Source organism: Rhyacophila brunnea, unplaced genomic scaffold (assembly GCF_057557595.1).
Source record: "Rhyacophila brunnea isolate RB1 unplaced genomic scaffold, BYU_Rbru_1.0 scaffold_17, whole genome shotgun sequence".
NCBI lineage: Eukaryota > Metazoa > Arthropoda > Insecta > Trichoptera > Rhyacophilidae > Rhyacophila > Rhyacophila brunnea.
Window position 1 is genome coordinate 8,021,265 of NW_028232827.1, and position 27,832 is coordinate 8,049,096.

The following is a 27,832-nucleotide window of genomic DNA, read 5'->3' on the forward strand; positions in this document are numbered from 1 at the left end:
TAAATGCACAGTAAACTATCTAAATGTGTAAAATCTTGTCTGCCAAAAGTTGGTAAGTATGACCGTTTCTTAATTTTTTTGTGTATAATTCTTAGATAATGTGGACTATTTAACATACTGAAATAAATATTCTACAACTTATTAAAAAAAACCTTAACTTAACTATTTTTAGATTTGAGATTGATTTTATAAGAGATGTCAAACTTTAAAAAACGGCCATAACTCTGTAACATGTTTTTGAGACTTACAAACATTTAGCAGTAACCCCTTTGATTAGTTTATGGTTTCCCATCCCACGAGTCGCGATCTTTATTGAGACCATTTTTATTAAATTTTTGTTTTATTTTTATTTTTGCTTCTATAGACTCATATCTCTTCCATGGGCATTTAAGTGCGTGATCTTAGTCTTGGATCATGAGATGTTCTCGGATATAAATAAATTCATGATGCTTACAATCTAACGTAAACCTCAATATGCTCATGCTAAGCCTGGGTGTCGTGTGGGGCGGGTTGGTTAGAAGGGGTCTTTGTTTGTATTCATGAAAAGCTACATATACCCAATTGGTGTCGAGAGGCTGCAAAGATCATGCAACCGGAGGGAAGCGGTGATGGAGATAAAGTCTCCATTTGAGTTGAGTTTGAATAGCACTCAAAAAGAAAAAAAAATCTAAATTTACTCAGTGTGATAAGTTAATCCAGTATTGATAAGATTTAAAAAAGATAGTCTTCCAATTTATTAGTATTTTGATAAGAAAATCTGTAAATGTTCCATATCCAAAAAATTAATGTATCAAATCCAATTTGAAATGACTCAAAATATAGGTACATAGGACACAAATTGCACCGGTAACCACTTAAATATGTGATTGTGATTACTTAACTGTTTTATCATTCTGTAAATGAGGCTTTATCCTCAAATGATACATTATTACCATTCCGAGAAAACAATGATATCTCTTCACGTTAATTAATGTTTTTAGTATTTGAAGGAGGGTCAGTAAATTTAAATAAAAATAAATTAAAATTAAAAATGTTCTATAAACTTATATATTATAATCATTTGGCGATGGTACAAAAAAGGAAACACTCGATTTAATAAAAAAATGTAAAAATCACAGAACTGTCCATGAATCATCCAACATTAAAAATAAAATACATATAACTTTCCATGCAAAGCGGTTACATGTTTGAATCTTGTTTCTATAACACGTTGTGTTCTTTTGTTTGCAGCCACTCGCCCGATGGGTAGTAAATTCATCCTGACGCTGACCATAGGAGTATCAACCGGCTTCAGCTTTGCCTACCTCATTCTCATTTCCAGCGAGTACAGCTCACACAATTCTTGGTTCAGGTGAGATCATTTATTATTACATACGTACCGATAGTGTATTATCGATTTATGTTATGGTTTAATTGAATTTTCAAAACTAACCAGCACTGTCTGCAAATAAAATCTGTTTCTATCTATCCCTATCCTGCCCTCTACCTTTTCCTGCAATATGTGGTGGATCTATACTACCTGTGTCACGTGTATTGTTATCACGTGCAATCAATTCATAAAAACTTAACAATATTTTGTTTTATCATGGCTGTAATACAGTAGTCCAATCTTTTTAGTTTGCCCACTATAAAACACTTCTCATTTTATTCCCGACATATCGTATATCAATGGATTCGCTGTTAATGACTTGTGAATGTCAGAGTAGGTATATTATGATATTCGTAAGTCTGTAGATAGATACGTATGTTGTTTATAGCGGTACAATTTGTCAAATGTTTTATCGTTCAAGTCGTTTGATACAGCAAGTAATAATGTAGATTAACATACTGAATTGCAATACAGTGCACCAGATAGTGCGTTGAACTTTGAACTCTCTAAAACTGTGTTTGATTGTTAATTGTATATTTATAGCAAATATTCATAGTTGTCAATCGTTCAAGTTAATTCAATAACTGAGAGGATTTTTAAATGATTAAAAGATAAGGAGATCATCCATGGACCGAAATTGCATGTGGTTTTGAACCGTGTGCCATAATTAAGCTTAATCAGCTGAATGCAGGACTATTCTACCTTACATTCGAATTTTTTGAGGAGAGAGGTATTTGAAACAGCCTACTACTACCACAGTTTTTTATTATTTTTATGGATAAATGTATGCATCATATTTTAGAAGGATTATTGATGAAAAAAATGGTGCATAGAATTCGCGACCCGAGAACTACAAGGTTCTAAGTGTCGATTTTTGGCCAAACTAAAGTAATGATGAGGAAGTCTTCCAAGTCACATTATCTACATAATATATTAATATGAAGTCGATATTTCTTATATTTTTTCATTAAACCCCAATACTACCGAGTTCTATGTGCACTTTACACAATATCTGGGATACTACAGAGTTCTATCATAATCTAAAAAGATCCGTCGTTCTACAAAGTTCTATGTGATTTGACATTTTGCGGTTGTGGAAACATTTAAAGCTGTTAAAATGGTTTTAATTTCAATATGAAGAGTAAAATATTGTTGTTTTGTATTTTCAATTTATTATTACGACTTCATGCAGTGTCTTTAACTATATAAACCACGAGTATTTACATAAACTACTATAGCTTCGAGATACATAACCTCAAAAAAATGTTTCGTGATATTTGATATCAACAGTAAATTTTGAACTTACTTCTAGATGAATTATAATATTATGAAACGTAAGTAAGCTTCAATTATATTATCTTAATTTTTTTAAATTTTGTTACAAACGCCGTTACAGTTACATATTCACAAACCGTTAATTATAATTTACATAATTAATTGTTTTCATAATTTGAATGTCGAACGAACATTGTACATTTTATTCTTCGACCTTTTGTTAATAATAATGTCTAAATATTAATAGTATTGCATTCATTGACTTTTCAGGTTTAATCTGTGGATCTATTCTATACTTATCGACCGCTAAAGTGATAAAGTGATAAATATTATCAAACTTAGGGTAGGTTTAACAGCACCTCTCTTGCTTATTGCAACAATTATAACCAACATATTGCAATTGTTACACTTTATACATACTTTGATATAAACCTATCCTAAGTTTTGTAATATTTATCACTTTATCACTTTATCGGTCGATTAGTATAGAATAGACCCACTTACAGTGATATAAATGTTTGAGATGTCTCAAATCTCAGTAGATGAGGTGAAGAAATGGATATGTATTATACAATCCATATTCCTGAGAATTTCCTAGAGATTGAGTATATTAATTATACAATATCATTATGATACTCGTATTATGATGTAATGATGGATCTGAAAGATATGCCTCTTCTTGGCTTGAAGTTTATTCTAAAACTGAGGCGAATAATTATTTAATAGAAGATTTTTACACAACATTCCCTCAGCCATTAGTAACAACAATCGTGTATAAAAAATTAAGAGAACAGACCAGTTGAAATTGAACCATCAACATTGGGCTTGTTGCATCAACAATAGTTTTGTATTTTATATTATATTTTCAACATATTTTTCATTTTAAAATGGTAATAAACACAAAATAGAAAAAAATATTTAAGTTTTTCCGAATTTCCCATTTTCCCAACAATTTCCATACATTTTCTCCGGAAAAAAATATTATATTCGATAACTTTCAAGAATTTTATTTATTTTTAGATGAATAGTGAAACTATGTATCCTGAATCACTAGGATTTCCATACAAATTTCAGTTAGAACCTTGTAGTAAAGGCGATTTGTTTGAGTTTCAGGTGGACATGGTTCTAACTGAATTTATGACATGTAAAATTAGCTATTAAAAACTAGTTTTAACGTAGTTTGACAGGTACACCATAGCAGTACCATCATTGATATATTCAATCAAAAAAATAATTGAAAACATTCACAATTTACAAAATACAAGCGTTCAAAACTTCAACAGCCCATAACTTTTTTGCTGCAGTTGTCCACTTAGAACCCTGTAGTTCTCGGGTCGCGAATTGTCTATATAAATAATAAATAACTGAAGTAGGCTGTTTCAAAAAATTCTTCTGCAATATATTTCGAATGTGAGTTAGAATAGTTCTGCATTCAGCTTCACTTATGATTTCTGTTCATGGAAATATATTGTGTTCAATTATATAAGCATCTAAACCTATCCGTTTATATACCGTATACATGTACGCTTATATATTTTCATGAATATAAATTATAAGTTTATTATAACACACGGTTTAAAAACCACATGCAGTTCAGATCTATGGATGACCTCAAGGTCTATATCATTTTTTTTACAAATAATTGTATTTAAATTCTAATTTGATTTGTTTTGTATCATTGTTATCATTGTTATCACCCTCAGTTTCGCATTTCGTCATCTTCAGGCACTATTCAATCCAGCAGTGAAGGGTGGAGGTAGGCTGTGCAAATTCGACATAAATAATGCAAACTAAACTTTGTCAGTCATAATTATTTTGTTTTCATTGAACTATCATTACAAATTAAGTAAAATTCAAATAAACCCTGCCTAAAGCAAGTTGTAATAGATATTTTATAGATAGAAGAATATTTTTGTATCTATTATGGCTTAGTTTAGGTAAGGTTTCATGAAATTTTAAAAACCATCTGCATTATGTATTCTTAGTTCAATGAAAATAAATAAGCATGACACAAATCATGCATTATTCTTTCTTATCAGATCTCCACTCTATCATTATGGTTTGGTTTAGGCAAAATTCTGAAGCTTTTTTGATCCATGCATGCAAACTTTCAATTTTCACCATAATACGTGTTTACGCATGCATTTTTTTGTTATGGACGCGATAATGCGTACTGTCAGCAGTAAATCTATGCACATGTAAACTACGGTGTATTACTCTTAAATGACCGTTTTAAGTATTTTACTGGGGTTGCGACAATTACTGATGCGACAATAATTACTAATTCAATTTTTATTATTCACTACTGACACAAGATTAATATTGTAATTATATTTCTAATTGGTTTATAAATAATGTATTTTCAACAATACAAATCTGTGTGTCTATAGAATAATAGTTTAAATAAAAATGAATAATTCATAACTCTTATCAATAAAATTAGATGTTATAATACTAATACATGACATTTTTAGAGATTGGCTGAAATATTTCAAATCGACAAGCCAAAAATGAGATAAAAATGTAGCCTAAACCCACACACAATGTATAATATCATTTTTTAATTATTGTGTTTAGATAAAAAGTACTGCGATGTAATGATTGTTTGTCAAATTTTTATCATAATATTTACATAAGCTGTTATACAAACAGCTGAAAGTATTACCCACCACGTTTCATTTTCTTCCAACTCTTGTGCAGTATTGACAACATAGCATTTTTTTGGCACATATTCTGTCATTAGGACACCAAAAATATGGCATCAAATCTACAGTTTTTTGACATTAGAAATTATCATGAAAATGCTAGAATGTTACACCAGACTAAAAATCAATATACTAAGAGCCCATCCATAGACTGAAACCGTATGCGCGTTAGAACCGTGTGCCATACTAAACTTATGATTTCTGTTAATGGAAATAAATGTTTACTAAGTGTAAGTGTATGGTATACAAACGGATACAATCAGATGCTAACATACTACTTTGTGAAAATATATTTTCATGAACAGCAATCATTAGTTTAGTATGGCACATGGTTCAGTCTATGGATGGCCTGTAAAATTAAACCAAATTATAAATGTTAGTACATTCATTTTTAACATACTTAATTTAGCACAAACACCTCAACCTCATTAGCATAGCATAACTGATATGATTTGATTATTTGTTTATTTGTTTAGAAAAAAGTGTATTGTGGCATTACAGAGATTGGCCAATGCGCCATAATACATAATAAATACAAAATATAAATGTTAATACATTCATTTTTAACAAACCGTTGCTATAGGATTGGTTTTTGTCGAAATCGACCTTTTAATGCAGAATGACTTGTTGTATCTAAATGGACTAAAACCATCCTTTTCTTTAAATTGCTTTGTGATGAATACAGCATTCATATGCTGTAAAAACAACAATTTAAAGTTTTCCATGTGTTTAAATATAGGATAATGACATTTGTTTTTCATCTCCTGAACATTTGCCATTTGGTCTATTCGACAAACCAATCCTACAGCGACGATACCTAATTTGGCACAAACACCTCATTAGCATAGTATAACTAATATGATTTGATTATTTGTTTATTTATTTAGAAAAAAGAGTATTGTGGCATTACAGAGATTGGCCAATGCGCCATAATACATAATAAATACAAAATATAAAAATAATTGAATTACAAATAATTAAAGTAGGAGAGAAAGTATTTTCTTATGTAAATATTAAAGTAAAATGACAAAAACAATAATTATAAATTTAACCTATTTAACACGTCCACGAATATTATTATAAATCAACCTTTATGGTGCCATCAAACAGGTTATTAATCGCACAATACACAGCATCATGAAACATCACATCCGTCCTGCGACGGGGTATCATAATGATTGCAGAGTTAGGAGTGATATTGGTGGGAACATGAAAATTAATTTTGCCAGTATAGATAAATTGCAAATGAACCCATGAAGAAGTAAATAGAAATGCTTTAAAAGAGCAATCACTCATGATTAGGGAATCCAATCCCGAGCCAAAATTCTTATCCCGGGATTTTGGGATTACAATTTGACAATCCCTTGACTGGTCCCGGGATTGGCATTTTTTTCCATTGTTATTATAAAATTTTTATATTTACAAATAACATCGGTCAAAAATAAATCTAGTATAATTTATACTCTTTAAGACATTTATTGTTAATATTGTATATCTACGTTCAATCTTGGAAATACATAAGTTTAATGGAGTAAATAATATTGTAATATAAATAATAATGTGAATTTAATATGAGATTGCTGTTTCTGATAGTAAAGACTTAATGAATGGATTAGCGAGATTTAAAATAGTAAAGCAAATAATCATGGTATACTTATGGCCTTTCCGCTTCATAAATCTAATTAGTCAGCCAAATATGAAACTGCCGTAAAACGTAAGAGATCATGGTGGAATTACTTTGTTAATGGTGCGAAGCATTGTTTTTTTCCAATATTTCTCATTTTTATTAATTTATGTGAAAAAATAAAATAAATCGGCAACTTACACATGGGTATAAATCAAACTTCATTCAAACTCAGTTTATTTCTAATGTAGTTATATGTTATTAAAAGTATTTTTTCTGTTATAGTTTCGTTTTTATTTTATTTTCCATAAAATTTTTTTAAAAAATCAATCCCGAAAGTTTCGGGATTATGTTTATCAATCCCGGGATTCGTAGGTATCGAAAATAGCTCGAGATTTGGGATCCCGGGATTGGAATCCCTACTCATGATATTGATAAATTTGACACTTCAAACGTGTAGTTGTTAGTTAATTTCATTGTGATTAAGTATGGCACAGACGTCTTAATTAGTACAGCATATTAACCGAAATCCAGTGGATCCAAAAAGTGTGATTCTGAGGTGTTCCAAATTATATATCGACTCCTTAATCTGCAAACCACCTAACTGCACTTTTGACCGAAAATTAGATTTTGACGGCATTCTGTTATAAAGCGTGTTTTCTACGCTCACACAAAATTTCAAATTCCTAAACCTATAAATAAATGCTTTAACGTTCTTCAGACAAAACAGCCAACTGCAGGTGCCAACTTTCCAATATCATGAATGGAAACATTCCGATCTTTATATAAATTTTCTTTATATTTATATAAAAGGAAAGCTAAAATAGTGTATTAATCCATAGTGCAGCTTATTTATAAAAAAAAAAATCCAATTGTATTTTTGGAATTGTTAAATTTTGCTCGATATTTAAATTATTAAGTTTTTTCTCCTTCCTGAAGAATTTGCCCAAATGGAGTTAGCCGGTTTGCAGAGTAAGCAGTCAATATAGCCTTTGTAGAAATTTGCTACTAATGAATCCTACATGCAAAATGAACTGCAGACAGTAGAACACAAGTCCTTTTTTTCAGCTTTACTTGCATACGTTTAAGCACCGTCTGTTTGAGAACTTTTTCTTCAATGCCTTTGGTTTATGTATATCATGGCCCCCACATCCTGAAGTGGGCCCCCAGGCCAGGATCTATAGCGGGCCGCCCAACCTATCGCTAAGGTTAAGAACAGTATGATTTTCTACAGTAGTGTTCCCCAAGTGGTTTCCACGGAATGCCAAGGTTAAGGGCATTCCGTGTATTTTTAGCGATTTTTAAATAAATCCAGTTGATTTATTGAGTTGTCGGCACTCAGCATAATATTGTGAAGCACTGATCGAGACCTTCTTTTGTGGTACCCAAGTAACATGGAACCCTTCGCCATATTGGATAAAAAGCCATTTTGTAAGCTAAGTCAGGAAACACACAAAATTCTGCACGTGAATTATCATTTAATTATATCAACCTATCTATATCACATTGCACAGCCACATATTTCTTAATGTTAATAATTATTAAGGAAAATAGCAGGCGACTTTTTTACTATTAGAGTAAATTTGTGGTGTATGTTTTTCTCATTTAACCAGTCGACTTGCCACACCGGGCCCCCAGGCTAGAGCCCTGTCAGCCCCCCCCTTGTGGGGGCCATGATGTATATTGTTTTCACTGTTGTCAACATGTTTTGAACAATAGTTTGTTTGTTGACAGTCAAAACAACTGCCACTCGCATGATCCGCACAATGGGCACGACCTGGAAGAAGCGGCGGGCCCCTCCAGAGACGTCGGCCATCACGGAGCGGACGAAGAGTTCCACAAATTCGAGGACCGGGCGGTGGCGGACCAGTTGGCCAGCAAGGTGCGGGTGCTGTGCTGGGTCATGACTAACCCCACCAATCACGAGAGGAAAGCCATCCACGTCAAGAAGACCTGGGGAAATCGCTGCAATGTGCTACTCTTCATGAGCTCCACTGCCGGTTAGTCTTTTTTATAAAAAAATATTATTTAATATATTATAAATATTAGTAGATTGTTTTTTTCCAAACCTTTCACAGCTTCATGGAAGGAACTTCACTGCCCGTCAGTTTGAAAAGCAATGATCTAAGGCACATTAAAAATTTAGCCCGCTCTTTCGTGAATGTACATATTTTTTGCAACGACCTTGGCTTCCATCTTTTCACATTTTATACATCATGATATCTTCTTCTTATTGTGCCATCTCCTAACGGAGGTCGGCCACCATCAAGGCGATCTTAGATTTGTCATCTACTACCCGGAACAGTTCAGTGGAGCTGCTCTCGTAGCAATCACATAGGTTCTTAAGCCAAGAAATGCGGCATCGTCCTCTGCTAAACTTACCATTGATCTTTTCTTGAAACACAAGTTGGGGAATGCTGTCCTCATAATGTGGCCGAGGTACTGTAGTTTCCTGGTTTTGATACTACGCAGAAGTTCTCAGTCTTTTCCCATTCGATTGAGAACATTTGTCACCCGGTCAGTCCAAGGAATTTTGATGTCACATCCACAAAATAGAAGTTCCACTACATATATGGCTCATTTTCACCGAGCGACAATAAATCAGTGTGCAAAACAGGGAATGGTGCTACTACTCCAGCTTTGAACGGTAAAAAAATAGCTCTTATCTGTGATGGTGATGGATTGACAGTGGTAATAATTACCATTTCCGCTCCAAGACAGCATGTGAACCCAAACAGTATCGAGGAATCCTTATCAGAAGTTTTAAATTAGTTAATAAAAATCAATATGTGAATTTAACCAGACCGCGGGATTTGAACCTGCACCCATTGACCAAAGGGTGGGCGTTAGCGTCTACTCCACTATCGAGATATGTTTAAACTGTGTCATAATCTGTGTGATTTAAGTTTTGTATCATTTTAAATGAATTTGTTTTTTATCAAGTGGTGGAGGGGTGTTAAAAAATGTGACGTAATTTAGACAGGGGGTAAAAAGATTTAACAGTCCCAAGATGGCGACGTCGCCCTATAGCGTCGTGGGTCCCAGGTTCGAATCCTGGGTCTGGCAAGTACACATATTGTATTTCAATTTGTGTATGAGTCAGAGTATGGACCTAATAGTTTGAGTAAATGGCTGACATTAATTTCTCGTAAAAACAAAATCTGTTAATACAAACCTCCACTCCGTGGAGGCCCATATGAATTTATTACGATCGGACATGATCGAAAAAAAAAAAGATTTTGTGACAATGGTCAAAAATACTAAAGTGTGATGTCATTTATGGACATAATATACTTTTTATTACATAATCGTATTATTTGAATGAGCTTATAATTTTATGCCTTACAACGAGTTCCTACTTGTCTCTTTGTATAGGTAATTTTTTCGACTACCTACATGTTTTTGTTTTATTGTTTTTTTTCTTCTAATTGTTTATGGCTGATTACCTATAAGGTAAATGGCTTCTGCGTTCTATTGTTCAAGTATGAGGCCTGAACCTTTGCTATTCAAATATTCACCCCATGAATCATTGATTGGTTAAATTATTAATGCCCTTCCAGTCAATACGTACACCGATTATTGGCTCCATTTGTTTTTCTCTTGTGGCAATATTGTCGCCGCTGCTAATTGAAACAGATTAGTCAATAGCTCATTTGCTCAATAATAACAACATTGTTACCGTTTAGACAGCTGTTTTAACAATGAGAATCGGTCGGAAAATGCATTATTTTTAGACTGCCACGCAATATGTTATAATAATTCATAATACATCGCAAAAATGATTTTAAAATTTTCAGAAGTCAGATAATACAACCGTAGATTTGTTTATTTAGCAGCCTGTTTGTTATCGTTATGTTGGCAACGTTTATTATGTTTATTCTAATTTATAATAGGTTATCTCCTTTTGTAATTCACTGTCAATTAAAATTTGTGCAAATATCTGTATGACAAAAGCTGTTTGTCAGATGGGCAAACAAAATAATATTATACACGTAATAAACACGTTTGATATTGTCGTGTCTTTTCTACAACCACGTATCTCAAAAAACACAACTTTTCAGGAGAGGCAAAAAACAACTTTATTCTCTCAGTTTTTAATTCAGAAATAAATTTTCTTATGCTCAAATTACATTGGCAGATTGCATCTGGCCCGATCGATTTCCAAAATCTATTATCTATGGTTTTCCGGGATTGTGAACGATCGTGAGCAAATTGAACGAATCCTATTTCCGTATGCCACGATTCACGAAAATTCAAGCGAAGATTGCCGAGAACGTACGAAAACATCCGAAGCTACCGCCCGCTTGCAAGGTTAGGTTAGACAGCTGAGTTTTGACATAAAATTGCGAGGGAAAACTGTTTAGTGTAGCCACCAAACTAACGAAGAATTAGTTTTCAGTCAACCTATATTTTTAATAGTAGCAACACTATATTTATTTTAAACCAGTCAAAAGCAATTACCAACGCAATCGAATCATTGCGTGCAATTGCTTAAAGTGTAAAGATATTGGTCACGACGGTCGGCGTGGATCGTTGGATCTGGTTGGATCTACGCGTCTGCCAGTATAATTAAACCTTTACACATATTTTCATGAAAAAATGTTATGTTTATTCAGTCTATCGCACTACACTTTCGACCGATCAGTCATCTTGTCGAAGATACGAGAATGCGTTGCAACTTTACTGTGAATCATTCCACGATATTACTGCAGTAAACACGTATCTTGACTTTCCAGAAAGAACTTCAGTATAATCATTGGTTCCGTGTACTTATCACGTTATCACGTACAAACACGTATCTCAAGATACGAGTTTAGAATATTTATAAAAGTCTTTTATTGTGATACGATTTTTTTGTCATTGCTTTAATCGATTATGTTATAAAGTATATTTTGAGATACTTGTTTGTGGAATATGTGCCTATTCAAATTCTGAATTCATTACATCAAATAACTCTAAACTGACAAAAATTGAGATACGTGTTTGTAGAAAATTAACGACGATATTTTCGAAGTGCAAGAATATTACTATGAATCTGTCAAGGTTTACAATGTGACATTAAAGTCACGGAACGGATTATAAGTCACCTTTACAAATTGAGCCCATGCGAAGTAAAATGGACCAAGTGACAAGATCGTTAAATTGGTTTTTGTACTTATACTCTGTACTTAATATTTTTCATGAAACTGTTTTTTTTATACAATATGGAAGTTTGTTACGTACATATGAACAGAAAAAATAATTATGTCTCATAATATTATAATGCTTTTGAAACAAAATATTTTGTTCATTCTACGATATTTGAGTTAATTATGTTGACAGCTGTTTCAGGCTATAAACCCATCCTCAGAATGATCAGACAACAAATCAATGCTCGTTACATAGATGTGATGGAGGGAGAGGGTATACTCTGTTAATATCCGCTTCTCTCTTTGCACGCAACAGTGGCGTACTCTTTCATCTTAGTTATTATTTATTTACTAATTTTCTTATTATTCTAGATATATTTTATTAAAATTCATGAATTTAAGAACGAAAACCTAACATAACCTAACAAATAATCCAGTTTATTGGCTATTTTCAAAATTTGTTTTCTGCTGGCTTCCTGTAAAGTGTAAACCGACAACAACCGTGTTTTATTTACACATACATTTACATATTTACATGAATTTTATGTCGGTACTTTACGACCCAAAAAGGTTGGATGGTCTTTAATATACGGCCACATATTTCCGATAAAACATTTCACGGTGAAATATGATACGGCGAACTGCATATGTACAAGTTTCCGGACACTAAAAATTGTTTACAAAGTTGACTGTTGGTGTCATAATTTTCAATGAAAGGTTTCAATGAATATAGAAATATAGAATATAGTTCTGTCACCAAGGCCTTTCTAATCAATCAGTGTATTATAGCCTTAGGACTATTATATATATTTAAAAAAAAAATGTAAATCAACACACTCACTAATATGTAATACAAAAATTAGTACCCTGGTGGTTTTTTGTGATTATCTCAAAACTTGATTTTTGTAATATGTGAGTTATGACTTTAGGCAACCCAATTCTTCAAAAAAACTTTATAATGTTACCAAGCTCTTCTGTCTTCCCCAATACCAGGGCATGTTTGAGTCTCTCGACATTCTTAGGTTGCAGCTCTATTTGGTGTGGCATTATGGCTATGGCTAAATGGCATTGTACCCTGTATGTGTGCAATGCCGATTCACTTCTCCCAGCGACGAAATCAAATCTTTTGCCCACAGTGCGCTCTGATCGTAGTCTCAACATCAGCACAGTGCATATCTTTTTTTATATTTTTCATTACATATTTCACGCAGACTAAGTCTCGGGCAATCGCTAGTGAAAAATTAAATTATTTGTCCATCCCAGCTTCTATAAGAAATAACAATAATTCTGAAGGTCAACATTTCAATGGTTTTTATTGTATTATCTGGTGTTTGAATATGATAAGATAATCACTACTCGCAGTCAGTCACCTACCTGTCAATGAAAAATAAAAAATTCGACGTATTATTTTGATAAGTGCATAATATCTCAAATATTATTTTTGGTTCAATTGCTGTCCACTGTTTAAAATTGGGGGGAAATTATGAATTTAAAAAATAAAGTGACTGTATAGAACAACTTTCATTCTCTGTCATAAAAATTACAATGGGAAGCATTAAATTACTTATTTCAAGACGTTTTTATAGTACACATTTTTAGTTTTGTTAATACAAATATTTTAGTTTGCACTCGGGCTAGTATAAATAACAATCATGGTGCCAAATAAAAAATTTATATCGTTAATATGTCAACATACATTAAAAATACAGGTAGATATAGTTTAATAATAATTAGGATCGATTACATCCACTTCTTCAATAATATCTTCATCTCAACATCATGACTGTGGATCTTAACCTAGATAATTCGACCATCTCAACGGCTTGGCTCTTTCTTATTTCCAGTGACGCCCCTAGACAAAATGCCGCCCCTAGGCAGCGCCAAAATGCCACCTCATTTTTTTTATACATCATCCTTTCATGAGTCCAATATCTAAAAAAATGTGTTGTATGGATACATTACTAACAAAATATCAGACTTATTATTCGCAAATCTGCACGTGTCATTTCTGGTCACCAAGGACGTCGAAGGGCAACGGAAGTAAACTAGATATCGCAAACCCAACAAAACCAGTGAGCTGAATTTTGTAATGGAAAGATATTTTCGTTATTACTAAGTTTAGGTAACTATTTCTATATATTTCAAATGATTCTCCTCAATATGCCGCCCTTCGAGTAACTGCCACCCTCAAACGACGCTCAATCTGCCTACCCACGGGGCGTTGCTTATATCTTATATATGAAAACAGCTGTAATTATTTTGTGTCTGTCATCAGATTTCAATACTTCAGATTTGAAATCATTTATTAGTATTTATAACAAACATTATTATGCATTGATAGATAGTTCAGCTGCAGTAAAAATTTCTCTCATTATTTACCTGTTTATTGATTTTACTTGCATTATGCAGGTGCTATTTATTTAATCAATATAAGTAAATTAAAACTGCAGGACATGTGTGCTAAATGCATTCTAAATTTGTTTGATATGTATATCAATTTTATTATTTGTTCACATGTCTGTGTAAAAAAATAATGTAATTTTTCATCTGCCCACATTTCAGTAAATTGTGATTTGAGAATATTTAATATAAAGCCACATTTCGACCGAGCGAGTGAATGTTTGTTCTCTGAACGTAAACGCTTTTTGTTGAGCGAGCATATGAATTCCGCTGGATTGGGGGGAAGAACAAATATTCGCTTACTTGGTCTAAATGCGGCTTAACACATTTCAATTTATTTATTTTTAACATATTGTGGACATTACTAATTATAAGTTTAAGACGTTCACAACATGACATTTAGAAACAAAGAAATATAAAACAGTATTACATAAAAAAAGAGATAGATCAGTATAGAGATGGATATTAAGTTATTAAACAGTAGAAATGTGTACATACAAAAAATATAAATTAGATAGGTACAAGGAAGTACACCGGATGAGTTAAGCAGACCCTATTTTAAGAATTTATAAAACAGCGTCCACCTATACTCATCCTCACGTAGGTGGAATATATCAACACCCGAAGCAATTTCGTTGAACATAGTTATCGCCCTCCCAATTGGCATTACCAGTGGCAGGTTGGTTCTGAACCTTGGGAGAATAAACAAATTATGTTCTCTATTTCTAAGATAGTTATCAGGGACACACAGGTCAACACTGCCCAGAATAACAAACATGATGTCATGTAAATTTTAACTTACTTAAAAGACATAGAAAGTATGTAATCCACATGATTTTATAATTATCTGGAACTGTTTCATCCGTTTAAAGCAGTTATTTCAAAGTTAGAGGAACTCTTGAAATGTTTAGTAAAATCTCATGAAACCTTGACTGAGACAATATTATATTATTTTTTTTTTCTTTTTTTTTTTCGACCATATCCGATCCTGATAGGATCATATGGGCCTCCACAGGGTGGAGGTTTGTATTGGCAGATTTTGTTTTTATGAGAAATGGATGTCAGCCACTTGCTCAACCTATTAGATCCATACCCTGACACACACAAATTGGAAAACAGTATGTGTACTTGCCAGACTCAGGATTCGAACCTGGGACCCACGGCTTTATAGTCCAACGCTTATGCCGCGCGGCCACCGTGGGTGTCAAATTATATTATTAAGGTGTAAAAAAATCATTAATGTTTTTACTTACTGGTTAAAAATGTGAGTTATGACACCAACAGTCAACTTTGATATTCACGTGGTTTAAAGTGACTTTTGATAGCCATTCTTTACATAGAGCCTTTAGAATCACTTTTATATTCAATATTTAACTAAAAAATGACAAAAATTGCAAAATGTGAGTTATATGACTCTGGGTGACTAATATTACAATGTTTTTCTTAGCTCGTATTCTTATTTGTCCGGTGGTTCTTTGTCCGGCACAAATCTTGCAATCGATTTTTAACTAACTTCCCGATTTTATGACAAATTATGTTTTGTTCTGCACGCGTCGTTTGCACAATCTTCGCGTCACGTAGTCACGATCGTTTTAGACCGTGCCCCAGCTGAAGTATAGTCTTAATAAACAATATTTGAATGATTGAAGTACCTATGCGATGTTAACTATTGGTAATTTACAATATTAAGTGAGAAAGCTATTTTGTATGCAAAACATAAAAGAAATGTATCACTTATAAATGAGTAGGATGTAGTATTCCTAATTTACCAGTAGCCGCCCAGTCATAAACATTTTTCAAATTCTTAAGAGCGTACATAAGTGAAACGGCAAATAATTTTCAACAGTATATAGAACGGAATTTCGCACGGAATCGGAAGAACGGAATCGTGTATAGATGACTAAAAAACGTTCCGCATGTATTTGAAAAAGAAAACATGTCAATGAATATACTATTATTATTATGAATATAATAATAAACATAACATTAAAAGGATGCATGTTGAATTTTTATGACAAATTATATTTCGTTCGGCTCGCGTCATTTGCACAATCCACGCATCGCCTAGTCACGATCTTTTTAGACCATGCCTCTGCTGAAGTATAGCCTTAAGGAACCCCATCACAAAGTCACGGGTCCTGGTTGAGAATCGCTGTTCAGCGCGAACAAAACTTGTTCTAATCGTGCGAATTAGGTAATGTACATTTTACTTTATTTTATTTAAAATCGTAACTATTTACTCTGAGAGAAAATGAATATAAATAATGGTAGATTCTGATTTGTATTATACCTACCGTAATCATTTTTTTTTTGTTATCCTTGGCGAGTAATGGTCATAAACACTCGATGTGATAATGTGTAATGGTGAATCAAATGAATTTTCCCATAATTAGGTCATTGGACACAATTATTTCCTGTCATTACCTATTGTTATTAATTTTTTTTTCGTCACCAGAGGAAACTATTTCACTCCTAATGAAAATATAATTTTAACCTTAATCTGTTTCGATGCGTGTGATAGTGTATCCATAACATTTAATGGCCGCATCCTGTGCCTTCTGTTATATTATATCGATAAAATTAGAATGGCCATTTTTATTAAATTATATTTGATTATATCCGTGTGTTAGTTCTCTCAAGAGAGTGTATTTTATCATTAGACCATGTCCGATCCTAATAAGATCATAGAGGTTTGTATCACCAGATTTTTGTTTTTACGAGTTATAGATGTTAGCCACTTACTCAGCCTATTAGGTCCATACTCGAATTGAATGCACGCTCAATGTTTGCAATGAGGGCAGAAAATTATTATTGAAATTGAATTTTGTTATCGCTTAAAGAAAATGGCCACTGAAACATAGAAATCTATCATTGTAACTTGTGTTTTTTGGAACATCCCGCAGTGCCCCTTGGAATTAGTCCCACACTTTGAGTATCACCGGGTTAAAGTATCTCTCGAGTCAAAAATCTCACTGTAAATATTTTTATGTTATTTGCCGTGTGTGGCCTTTAATGGCATTATTTCGTAATTACAATTCAACGTAACAATTTTGATAAACGTAATCTCTAAAAAAATTATCAGATTTTATCCTGTTTACTTTATATTGTTGCAGATTTTATGAGCGGTGATAATTAGTGTGTTAAAAAATGACATGGCTTTTAGCAACAGTTTATGTGCATAACACGTTTCAAGTTTTATATCAGCTGTTCATATACATTATTATTACAATGTATTTTTTTTACAGTTGGTGTTTAAGGGACATGGTGCTGTATGTCATTAATCATTATGATACCTTGTCTTTTCTCATCTTAGAATTTAACGCTTACATATTACATATTAATGCCATAAAAAAGTATTATTGTAAACATAATTGTACCTATTAAAATGGGGATTAAAGCCATATTTGGTACTACTTTTTAAAATTATTATTTTGTTAACACGCGCATTATACCTTAATATTAATCATTAATCTAATTTAACATAATATATATCATTTGAAAACACCTCAGAAACAGACCCATTTCAAAATATGCGGTTTGGATCCATTAGATTCCGGCCTAGATAGGAAATTGAATTTTAAAAACGAACCAATACCATCTGCAATTTGTATTCTTAGTACAACGAAAATAAATAAGTATGACTGACAAAATTTAGTGTGCACTATTTATGTCGAATCTTCACAGCCTACCTTCACTCTTCGCCACTGCTAGGTGGGTGCAAAAAATGCTAATTCAGGGATTGAAACATTATGTAGGATTGCATTCCTTATTTTGAATTGGTAATTACATCTAGGAGTGTATTGCTAAATCTATCTCTTTATTATTTGTATTTAAACATTTTAATGGCTAAAATTTAATATAAACATTTATTTTTATTGTTTTAGACCCCAGTCTTCCAACCATTGCGTTGCCCGTGGACGAGGGACGAAATAATCTGTGGGCCAAGACGAAAGAAGCCTTCAAATATGTCTACGAGCATCATAGGAACGATGCTGATTGGTTCATGAAGGCTGATGATGACACGTAAGCCTATCAAAATGATATCTTTAAAATAAACTACAACATAAAAAACGTTTAAAAAAGCTAAAAAAAAAATTTCTGTCGCTCTCAATTTTCGCCTACTTACCGTATACACACCAGCGACACTAATTTATCCTTGGATTCAATACACAGCTGCTAATGCAGTGACTTATTTTTTTAAATTTTGGTGTGGTCTGATACTCCAAACATGGGTCTCCATACAACTTTCTTGAAAATAACTAATTTTTGTGTTAATGATACTATCGATCTGAAATCTACACTAATAGATTCTTCATGAATGGTTTCCAAATAGAATGGGTGTTATTGATTTACTTTACGAGATAATGGAAAGAGTAAACATTGCATTAGTGCAATAAAAATAGGAGTGGTTAATGCTTTCCTTTCAAAATCTCAATGAAATCATATTTTATTATGACATGGTTTTTACTTTTTCATGACTATGGGGCTATGGTGCGATTGACCAAAATCCGCGTTGAACATGCCTGTTATAAATTTTAATAATTACTGTTCGCTATTAAAATATTTTTCAGTATGTCACAGTACAAATAATTATTTATTTCCTGTGTTGCGTATGGCAATAATAATTTTATCCACCACATTGCATTGTCCCATATTGAATACTGGTAACACCATTTATTGAAGGACATTTTAGCATTTTATATTGTCCATTGAATATGCCATTATAAATCTCTGATAAAAGAAATTGATATATTACATTAATTAAGTATAGATGGTGATGTTAATGATATTTGATTTGTTGCATGTATTTTTCATTGTTTGCTACCGGGAAGTAAAATTAAAAATATGTTTATAAAACATGCTACTTATTTAAAACATTGTCTATGAAACCAATTCATAATTCAAAAAATATGTTCTTGCTCATTGCTCGTTTATCACCATCATCTTGTCTGCAATAAACTAATTAAGTTTTATAATATACAAACAAATTTTAACAAAAAATGATGGTGCAAATAAACCTTGAGAGACCAGTGAAGGATAATTCTAGAAACGCAGAAATTTATTCCAAGTATAAACTCTGCCATCACTTTTGTCAGGAGCATAAAAATATCACACAAACTCACACTGGTACTAACAGGCCAAGGAACAGTACGAGCCTATCTAAAAAGATTTAAATTGAGGGACGGTGACTGTTGTCCATGTGACGGCTACACATCTCAAACTGTGTCATCAACGACTGCCGTATACTAGAAACTCAGAATTCTATGTAGACAGCAGCATAACCATGAAATTGAAATACTAAACAACAAAACAACACAAGAACACTACACAAAATATTTAATTCTGGCCATAAAGAAAATTAAAGATATAAATGGAGGAACATAATTAACTGCACATCAATGTAACTAACCCTCCCAACCACCTTGCACGAAAAAGCAAGGGCATGGATATTTAAAAAAAAAAAACTTCCATAGCTCAGATATTAAAATCAGTGTTAGGGCCACATGTAAAGATGTCGACATTATGTAAAACTAACTAATTATGTACCCTGCATGATTGTCAGTTTAACAACACAATAAATATCACGGCAATGTCGCTTTTGGTGATAGAAAGTGATACTGTTTTTTTAAATTTATGCTTTCCGTAGATTTTCAAAATTTTTTTTAATTTACATAAATTGATATAATTATGAAAACTGCAAGTTATCAACTTTAAATAACTTAGTGGTTTATTCGAATAAATGCACACACCAAAAAGTGTCGCTACCATTTGTACTTGTATTGCAACACTATTTGACTTGATGCATGCAATAAAGAATGTAACATTTTTATTGAATATATTTAATTTGAAAACACCTCAGAAACATACCTACCTAGAAAAAATCTTAAAGAATTTAAAAAACTTAAAGTTGTAAAGCATATTTGTCGGAATCCGATGGATGCAGGTTCGAATCCTGTCCGGCGCCATAATTTTTTTCTAATATTATGTTTCTGAGGTGTTTCCATACATTTTTAATTTTGACTCATGATTGCGTAGGTAATTAAAACGCAATAAAACTGTGCTTTGGCTGAAACTACTAAATGACATTCAATACTATTTTTTTCTGACCATGTTCGATCCTAATAAGATCATATGGGCCTCCACAGAGTGGAGGTTTGTATTAACAGATATTGTTTTTACGAGAAATGGATGTCAGCCACTAAACGTATTAGATCCATACTCTGACTCATGCACTAATTGAAAAACAATATATGTACTTGCCAGACCCAGCATTTGAACCTGGGACCCACGACGCTATAGGCCGACGCTTAAGCCACACTGCCATCATACTATTTACTTGATATTACAATAGTATGTATTTATTCGATGTAGTATATGGCTTCATAACTTTGCACTCCGGCTCTCTAGGATGAAAATGATGTAATATATTCTAAAAATACTTTTTTTACATATATTATATATATTTAATTATTCCTACGTATATTAATACAAGTGAATAGTATCAGTGTAGTAAAAAGTGCAAAAAAGTCCAAAGTTATAAAACGTATACTCTACCTAACACTCCTTTTGCGTTATGTATAGCTGTTTGTTGGCGAATTTATAATCTGCCTGTAAAGTCGCCCAGTATAATCATCGAACAAGCTAACAAGCAGGTTGTAAAGACTCTACCGAGAAAAGTTGAAAGCCAGTCAACTTTACACACTACACGCCGGCGTGTGGGCCTACTGCGTCTGCGCAGTAGCAACCTCCCGGTAAAAAAACGAACTACGTTCTGTCAAAATAGTCGCTGGCTTGAGGCTTCTCAGCGAATGGAAAGTTTTGTGTGTAATCATCAAATCGCAGTAGCTGAATCGCCCGCTTTTAAATTCGCCAACAAACAGCTCGTAAAGAAGCTCAATGTAATTGACGCTTTATGCACTTGAAAATTGGCTACATACCACATAAGCCCACTTATTTCTATGTGTACATTACTAAACATAAAGTTGATGATTTTATAATCCTGAGTCAAATTCTCATAATCTTTTATCCATTACAGATATGTCGTTGTTGAAAACCTCCGTTACATGCTAGCGGCTCAAAACAGCCAAGATCCCATATATTTTGGATGTCGGTTTAAACCCTTCGTGAAGCAGGGATACATGAGCGGGGGAGCAGGCTACGTTCTCAGCAGGAGTGCGCTGGATCTCTTTGTCAACAAGGCTCTCACTACTCCACGCCTCTGCAGGACTGATCATGACGGTTCCGAAGACGTGGAAATGGGTAAAAAAATCATTCTTGTCATTTTAACTTCCGTGCGAACGTTATTGTAATCAATTTTAAACATACAATATGTATAGTGTTTTGCCTGGAAAAGGTTCCGCTAAAAGGAACGCTTTTTATATGCATCAGTGGTGAAGGGTGGAGGTAGGCATAATGCACATTAAACTTTGTCAGTCATACTTATTTGTTTTCATTGAACTAAGAATACAAATTGTAGCGGTATAGGTTAGGTTTAAAAATTCAATTAAAGCCTGCCATATACAGCCATCTTCCAATTTCCATTACAACAGCTCACATTGAACGATGATACGGCCAACTGCATACGTACAAATTTCCGGACATGATGTTAGTGCGAATTCTAGTGATAGTTTATAATTTATCATTTGTAGGCTGCCTTGTAAGAGAGTAATACTAATGAACCATATGGCAATCTTTACAGGAAAGTGTTTGGAAAATGTGGGAGTCAAGGCTGGTGACTCGAGGGACCCTCTGGGCCGTGGCAGATTCTTCCCGTTTGTCCCCGAGCACCATTTGATTCCCGGACACGTCAACAATGATTTCTGGTACTGGAAGTACATCTACTACAAGACAGATGAAGTAAGTTAACCAATAGTATTAAAACAAAGTTTTTTCGTTAATTCTACCATATTTGAATTATATATTCCTTTATGCATCTCCATTTTTTTTCTCCAGGGCCTAGACTGCTGTTCGGACAATGCCGTTTCCTTCCACTACGTGTCCCCCAACCAGATGTACGTCCTGGACTACCTCATCTATCACCTGAAGCCGTACGGCATCAACTACAAGATGGAGATGCCGGCCGTGGTGGGCGATGAGGCGGGGAAACCCTCCGCCACTCACCTCCCGGGCATCTCGCCCCCCAAAGACAAGGTGGTCAGCCAGTCGTCCAGCGAGGTGCTCACCGCCACCCAAAATGCCAATAGCGCCAGATAGACGGCCGCGGCGCCAGCCGGACGCCGCCGAATGCGTCTGCCGTTGAATCCTGATTGATCACCGACAATTGCCACTATCATAGGAGAACGTATTTTAGGGGTAAACTGCGATTGAAATTCAATACATGAACTCGGAACTGTGACGGTGAACGGTGTAGTTTTCGAACCGCTGATCGAATAATTGGATACTAATTACATGTACTGTATTATTCGCATTTTTATACCCCCCAAACTGTAAATCTCCTAACGGACTTCACAATTATCTAATCAGGATTCCAAAGCTAATTTAAGTAGTTAGCACTTTCGAATTAAAAAAAAAAAATTCTCCAGCGTAGTGTTTCCCAACCTGTTATGCGCGGGGGGATTGTAGATAGTACGCAAGAAGACTACCGTACCTACGTAAGTAATTTTTGAGATATGTACGCTTCTTGAGTGACCAAAGGTTCTAACACTGTTCTAGTATATTGGTACGATATATACAACAATGTCCGTTATTTTGATGATTATTTCTGATATTATATTATAATTTAAGTTTACATTATTACATCTTCGCATCTCTTGTATACACAAGACTGCTATCGAGGGTAGTTTTTCATATGTTTGTATAGAAGTATTATAATTGTTACAATAAGTTAGATCCTAATAGGATCATGCTTCACAGAGTGAAGGTTTGTATTAACAGATTTTATTTTTACGAGAAATGGATGGCAGCCATTTGCTCAACCTATTAGGTCCATACTCTGACTCATACAGAAATTGAAAAACAATATGTGTACTTGCCAGACCCAGGATTCGTACCTGGGACCCACGATGCTATAGGCCGACACTTTAACCGCGCGGCCATTGTGACAATTATACTAACTTATTGTAATTGTTACAATAAGTGCTAATACTTCGATACAAAACTATCCTCGACAGCTGCTGATAGCAGTCTTGTGTATAGAATAGATGCGCTGGATACAATAATAATATTGTCAATGTGTATTTTTTTTAACTGTCAACATTATTCTTAAATAATTGTTAATACAAGTGTAGTCTAACAGAAGTGTAGCTATTGAATTATGCATTATATTAGTAGATAATATTATAGCAACAATGTATATAGACATTAGGTTTACCTTTTTTTTATTCATTTATTTTTGGCATTTAGCCATCGGTAAAATGGAACAATATCCATTTTTTCGAAAACTTGCCATTATAATCTAGTAAAGTGAAGTTAATTGATTTAATTTTAAACTAGCGTACTTCAAGCCCTTTCGCTTTTCGTTAGGATTAATATTTTGTTACCACTATTATGAAAGTAAAGTTGTGATTATATTGAGATGCACGTCGTGTACTGTCACGCTGTCACAGTCTTTAGTCTATGGTTTCGTCAGTTTGCAGAATATTTTAAATGATCACCATAACTGTAAATTCTATGATAGAGAGTGCCAACTCTTAACGTATTAGTATTTTGAATTATTATTCATTATTCATGCTAATTTCGATTAATTTTATCAGTTTCTACGTGTGCGTACATGAAAATTTCTTGCAATATTACATCCATAGATAATATTTTGAACAGAACCCAACCCTATTCTTATAGAAAATACATAGTGCTATCTTCTAAAAACAAAAAACATGCGATTGACATGAGTCGAAAATGTGTATGCATGTAGAAAATGATAAAAAACGTTAATTGAGTCATGCAGGTGTCGATGCAGTGTGGTACAATGTGAGGTGACCTCATTGTTGTTCTGGTGATTTCGGCAGATTTTTCTAACTGGCAATGTTCGTTCAAAGGTTAAAATGTGCTACGGGATGGGAGCATCGGTCTGATAACATTATAAATACCAAGAAAAAATCAAGTTCGTTCCCGTTGAGAACGACAATAAATCTGAGTTATTGCAGATTAATTCTGACATTACACACTTTTTTTCCGTAGCGGCAGCTTACTGTGACGTCACGTGATAGTACGCGATGTGCAGCATAATATAATCACAACTTAATGAACATTTAACTACAGGTAAAATCTGCCAATATTTCAAATAATATTAATGAGGCCAAAAATTAATATCCAAATAATGTTTTTTTTTTCTTAAATCATTATTTACAATTATTATGCAAGTAATAAATATTGATTGTTGTGCCTTGGAAATGTTAACCAGATTTTTTTATGAAGGACTTATTCAAATGAGAACCAACAAAATCTTCTGATGTTATCTCTTATTACGAATAGATAACAATGACATTCGTTAGTCGTGGTCTATCCACTCTTAGATGAAAGCCTCCCCTAGCTCCCTCCACTCTTACCAGTATCTAGTTTTACACTGCCACATACATCCACTGAACTTTATAAGTTTGTCTATCTAACGGATTTTAGAGTATCCCTGTGGTCGTTTAATGCCCACAGAGCAACATGTTAGCCCATTTCATCTGCTCAGCGAACTCTATCACAACACGTACTGTTGTCTGCTTCCTTATCCATTGGTTTATTGTGTAGTCTTTCCGTGATATGCCTAACATGCATCTTTCCAGAAAATTTCTTCTGGCAACAGAGAGAGAACAGTGGAATCGCAATTAACGATGAATACCTCAGTTGATGTCTTAGCGAATGGCCCAGGCTTTCAGAAATGATGCAGGAGAAGTAGATTTAAAGATTATCTCGTAGATAAGTAATGATAAACTGTTTTGCTGAACTAAAAGCGATTCTTATCAATGGCACTCAAATCGAGTGAGTCTATCTTGGACAGTCTATCTGACGAGATTAATTGCAGATTGGCATGGAGTGCATTTGTGTGCCTGAATAGTACCTATCTTCAAAAGTGACCTGACATTGTGTCTTAAGCGTAAACTGTTCAACCAATGTGTGCTACAACCGCTCACATGAGTATGAAACATGGACTTTTAATAATATAAGAGAAATCCTAATATTACGATGTTTGTATATAATTATTTTAATAATCTATACCAGTGTTTCCCAATTTAATTCAGTCACAGAACCTTTTAAATAGTTTTAACTTGTTATCACACAATGCATACAATGGAAAATGTACCTCATTCTATGTTCCAGGTCAAATATCTTTTGACCTGTGTTTTTAATTATTGCAACATCTTGAAACCCTCAACGTCATAATGTATTGGTTCATTTCCGTCCATTTGTCTTGTAATAGGGCAAAGTGTTCAAATTGGACCGGCATTAGACGTTCTGGTATAATAATAAATCACCTGTTCACATCTATTACGCAACGCAAAATTAATCTACACTCGTTTATTATTTCTTCGTGGTATTACTCACCTCCTTTTTTTACGAGTATGCATTAGTTTGAATTCAGACCCAGCCAAAACGAAAATTAATTTAAAAATATAATGTGGTAATTTCGCACATACATCAGGAAACACCAGTGCAGTGCTCTATCCATTCCTCTAAAGTGGCTTCCATACGCAAACTATGAAGTTAAAAATGTAGTTGGTTCTCTTTGTCGTAAGTCCATCAATTCAATTCATTCGACTGTTTCAAAATTACTTTACAACTTAAGTAAATCGTATTACGTTTTTTTAAAGCTATCAGCAACATAGCTATTTTTTGTGTCAGATCTCCAATAAAACATTCACATTGTAAGTCATTTTAAACTAACCTTTTCGTACTGAATTATGAAACCAATGAGCATTTGTAATAATATAATTGAAGCCTTGATTACTGCAGTGGCCTGACCCACATCATTTGCTGGTGTCCATTTATAACTTTTCCGTGAAGTAGAAGTACTTTCAATCAAACCAAAAGTCAGACAAAGTCATATTTTATAGCAACTTTTTGAAGTTATGCATCTTTGGTAGTCAAGGCAATTATTACACGTCATCTAAATTTAAAAAAATACACTCATCTGCGACGAGTATTACTTTTTACCAAAGTCAAATTTTCAAAGGGAATATAAATTATAATAAGATTATTATGTGATTGTTTTAATTTTCGTTGCCATAGAGACTTATTTTAATATAATTTTACTATGTTACTATCGCACTCGAGGGTTGATTCAACCCTTTGACGTCATCATTAGTAATTGAGGAGCTTTGTACATAGAACAGGGGCATTATTGCTAAAATATAGTTTTAAAAATAATCATTGGATCGAATTGGGATTCGGTGACAAGATAAAGAAGGCATTTTGATTTTTGAAAACACTGCCTCAGCAGAATCCCCTTTACTATTTAGTTCCACAATTATTATAAATGCATCCCATAGATTAAAAGAGTTATAATCGTAAACTTAATGTCAAGTAACTGGATGAATATTTTGTAATATGTATGAATGCCAAAGCCATGTCTTATTTATATTTTTATAAATGTTTAGTTTAATTTTACTCATATTTTTATGTAAGTTAACACTTGAATACTTGTATTAAATAGAGCTCTGAGTATCAAAAAATCAAATACGAGTATTAGATTATTTCCTGACCTGATTTCAAAGATTTTTAGGATTCTTTTGATTGTGGGTACTGGTGAATGATAATGAATTAATATACGGTTCGAGATCTCACAGGGTGTATTTATTTTATTTTAAAAGTTTTAACATCAAAATAAAGCTAATTACCGAAGGGGGGAGGTGACATATTCCTCTTAACCTACAAAACAAACACAATAAATTATATTACTCACTCTTTGACAATATATTATTATGTTGATAACAGCACTTTGGCTATTATTCAGGTTATAAACATTGCCACATACTATGTCCACTTTGGTCAATATTTAATACAAGTATTCACATATTAGATTTGTTCCCGTTCAAACCAGCTTTAAGCCATCTAGACCAGTGTTCTTCAACCGGTGGTCCGCGAACCGGTGCCGGTCCGCAAGAATTTATCACCGGTCCGCGTAAGCTTTCACCATGCTTTAAACCGACTATATCGCTACACGATTCGGGGAATACGCACTAGATAAAATCCTGGGAGAATTTTTGAATGCTGCTGATATTAACCAGAAAGTCATATTCAACACCATAAGCCAACAGTTAAAAGCGTTAGCTGAAAACTGTAATAAATATTTCTCTGAAAATTAAGATCTACGTAAAGGCGGACCTCTAACCTCTGGATAATATCTCCACTCTAATCTTTTTGGATAATATTAAATCATGCTCAA

The 27,832-nt window shown here is 33.4% G+C and overlaps 1 protein-coding gene across 3 annotated transcripts in view; it reads left to right on the top strand.

Annotated features, from left to right (window-relative positions):
* Positions 1–24,549, top strand: part of LOC147073631 (glycoprotein-N-acetylgalactosamine 3-beta-galactosyltransferase 1-like) — a 40,529-nt gene extending 15,980 nt beyond the window's left edge. The window contains exons 3-9 of one of the 3 annotated variants that reach the window (XR_015070333.1): positions 1,231–1,351; positions 8,708–8,973; positions 18,387–18,525; positions 21,539–21,762; positions 22,202–22,359; positions 22,456–23,275; positions 23,647–24,549. Coding sequence is in view for 2 of the 3 variants with exons in the window: in XM_085944143.1 (XP_085800269.1) it covers positions 1,231–1,351; positions 8,708–8,973; positions 18,387–18,525; positions 21,539–21,762; positions 22,202–22,359; positions 22,456–22,716 (1,169 nt within the window). In the remaining variant the exon portion in view is untranslated. Of the gene's footprint in view, positions 1–1,230; positions 1,352–8,707; positions 8,974–18,386; positions 18,526–21,538; positions 21,763–22,201; positions 22,360–22,455 lie in introns of all 3 variants that reach the window. The other 2 variants (XM_085944143.1, XM_085944144.1) reach the window with 2 other exon arrangements.
* The last annotated feature ends 3,283 nt before the right edge of the window (positions 24,550–27,832 follow it).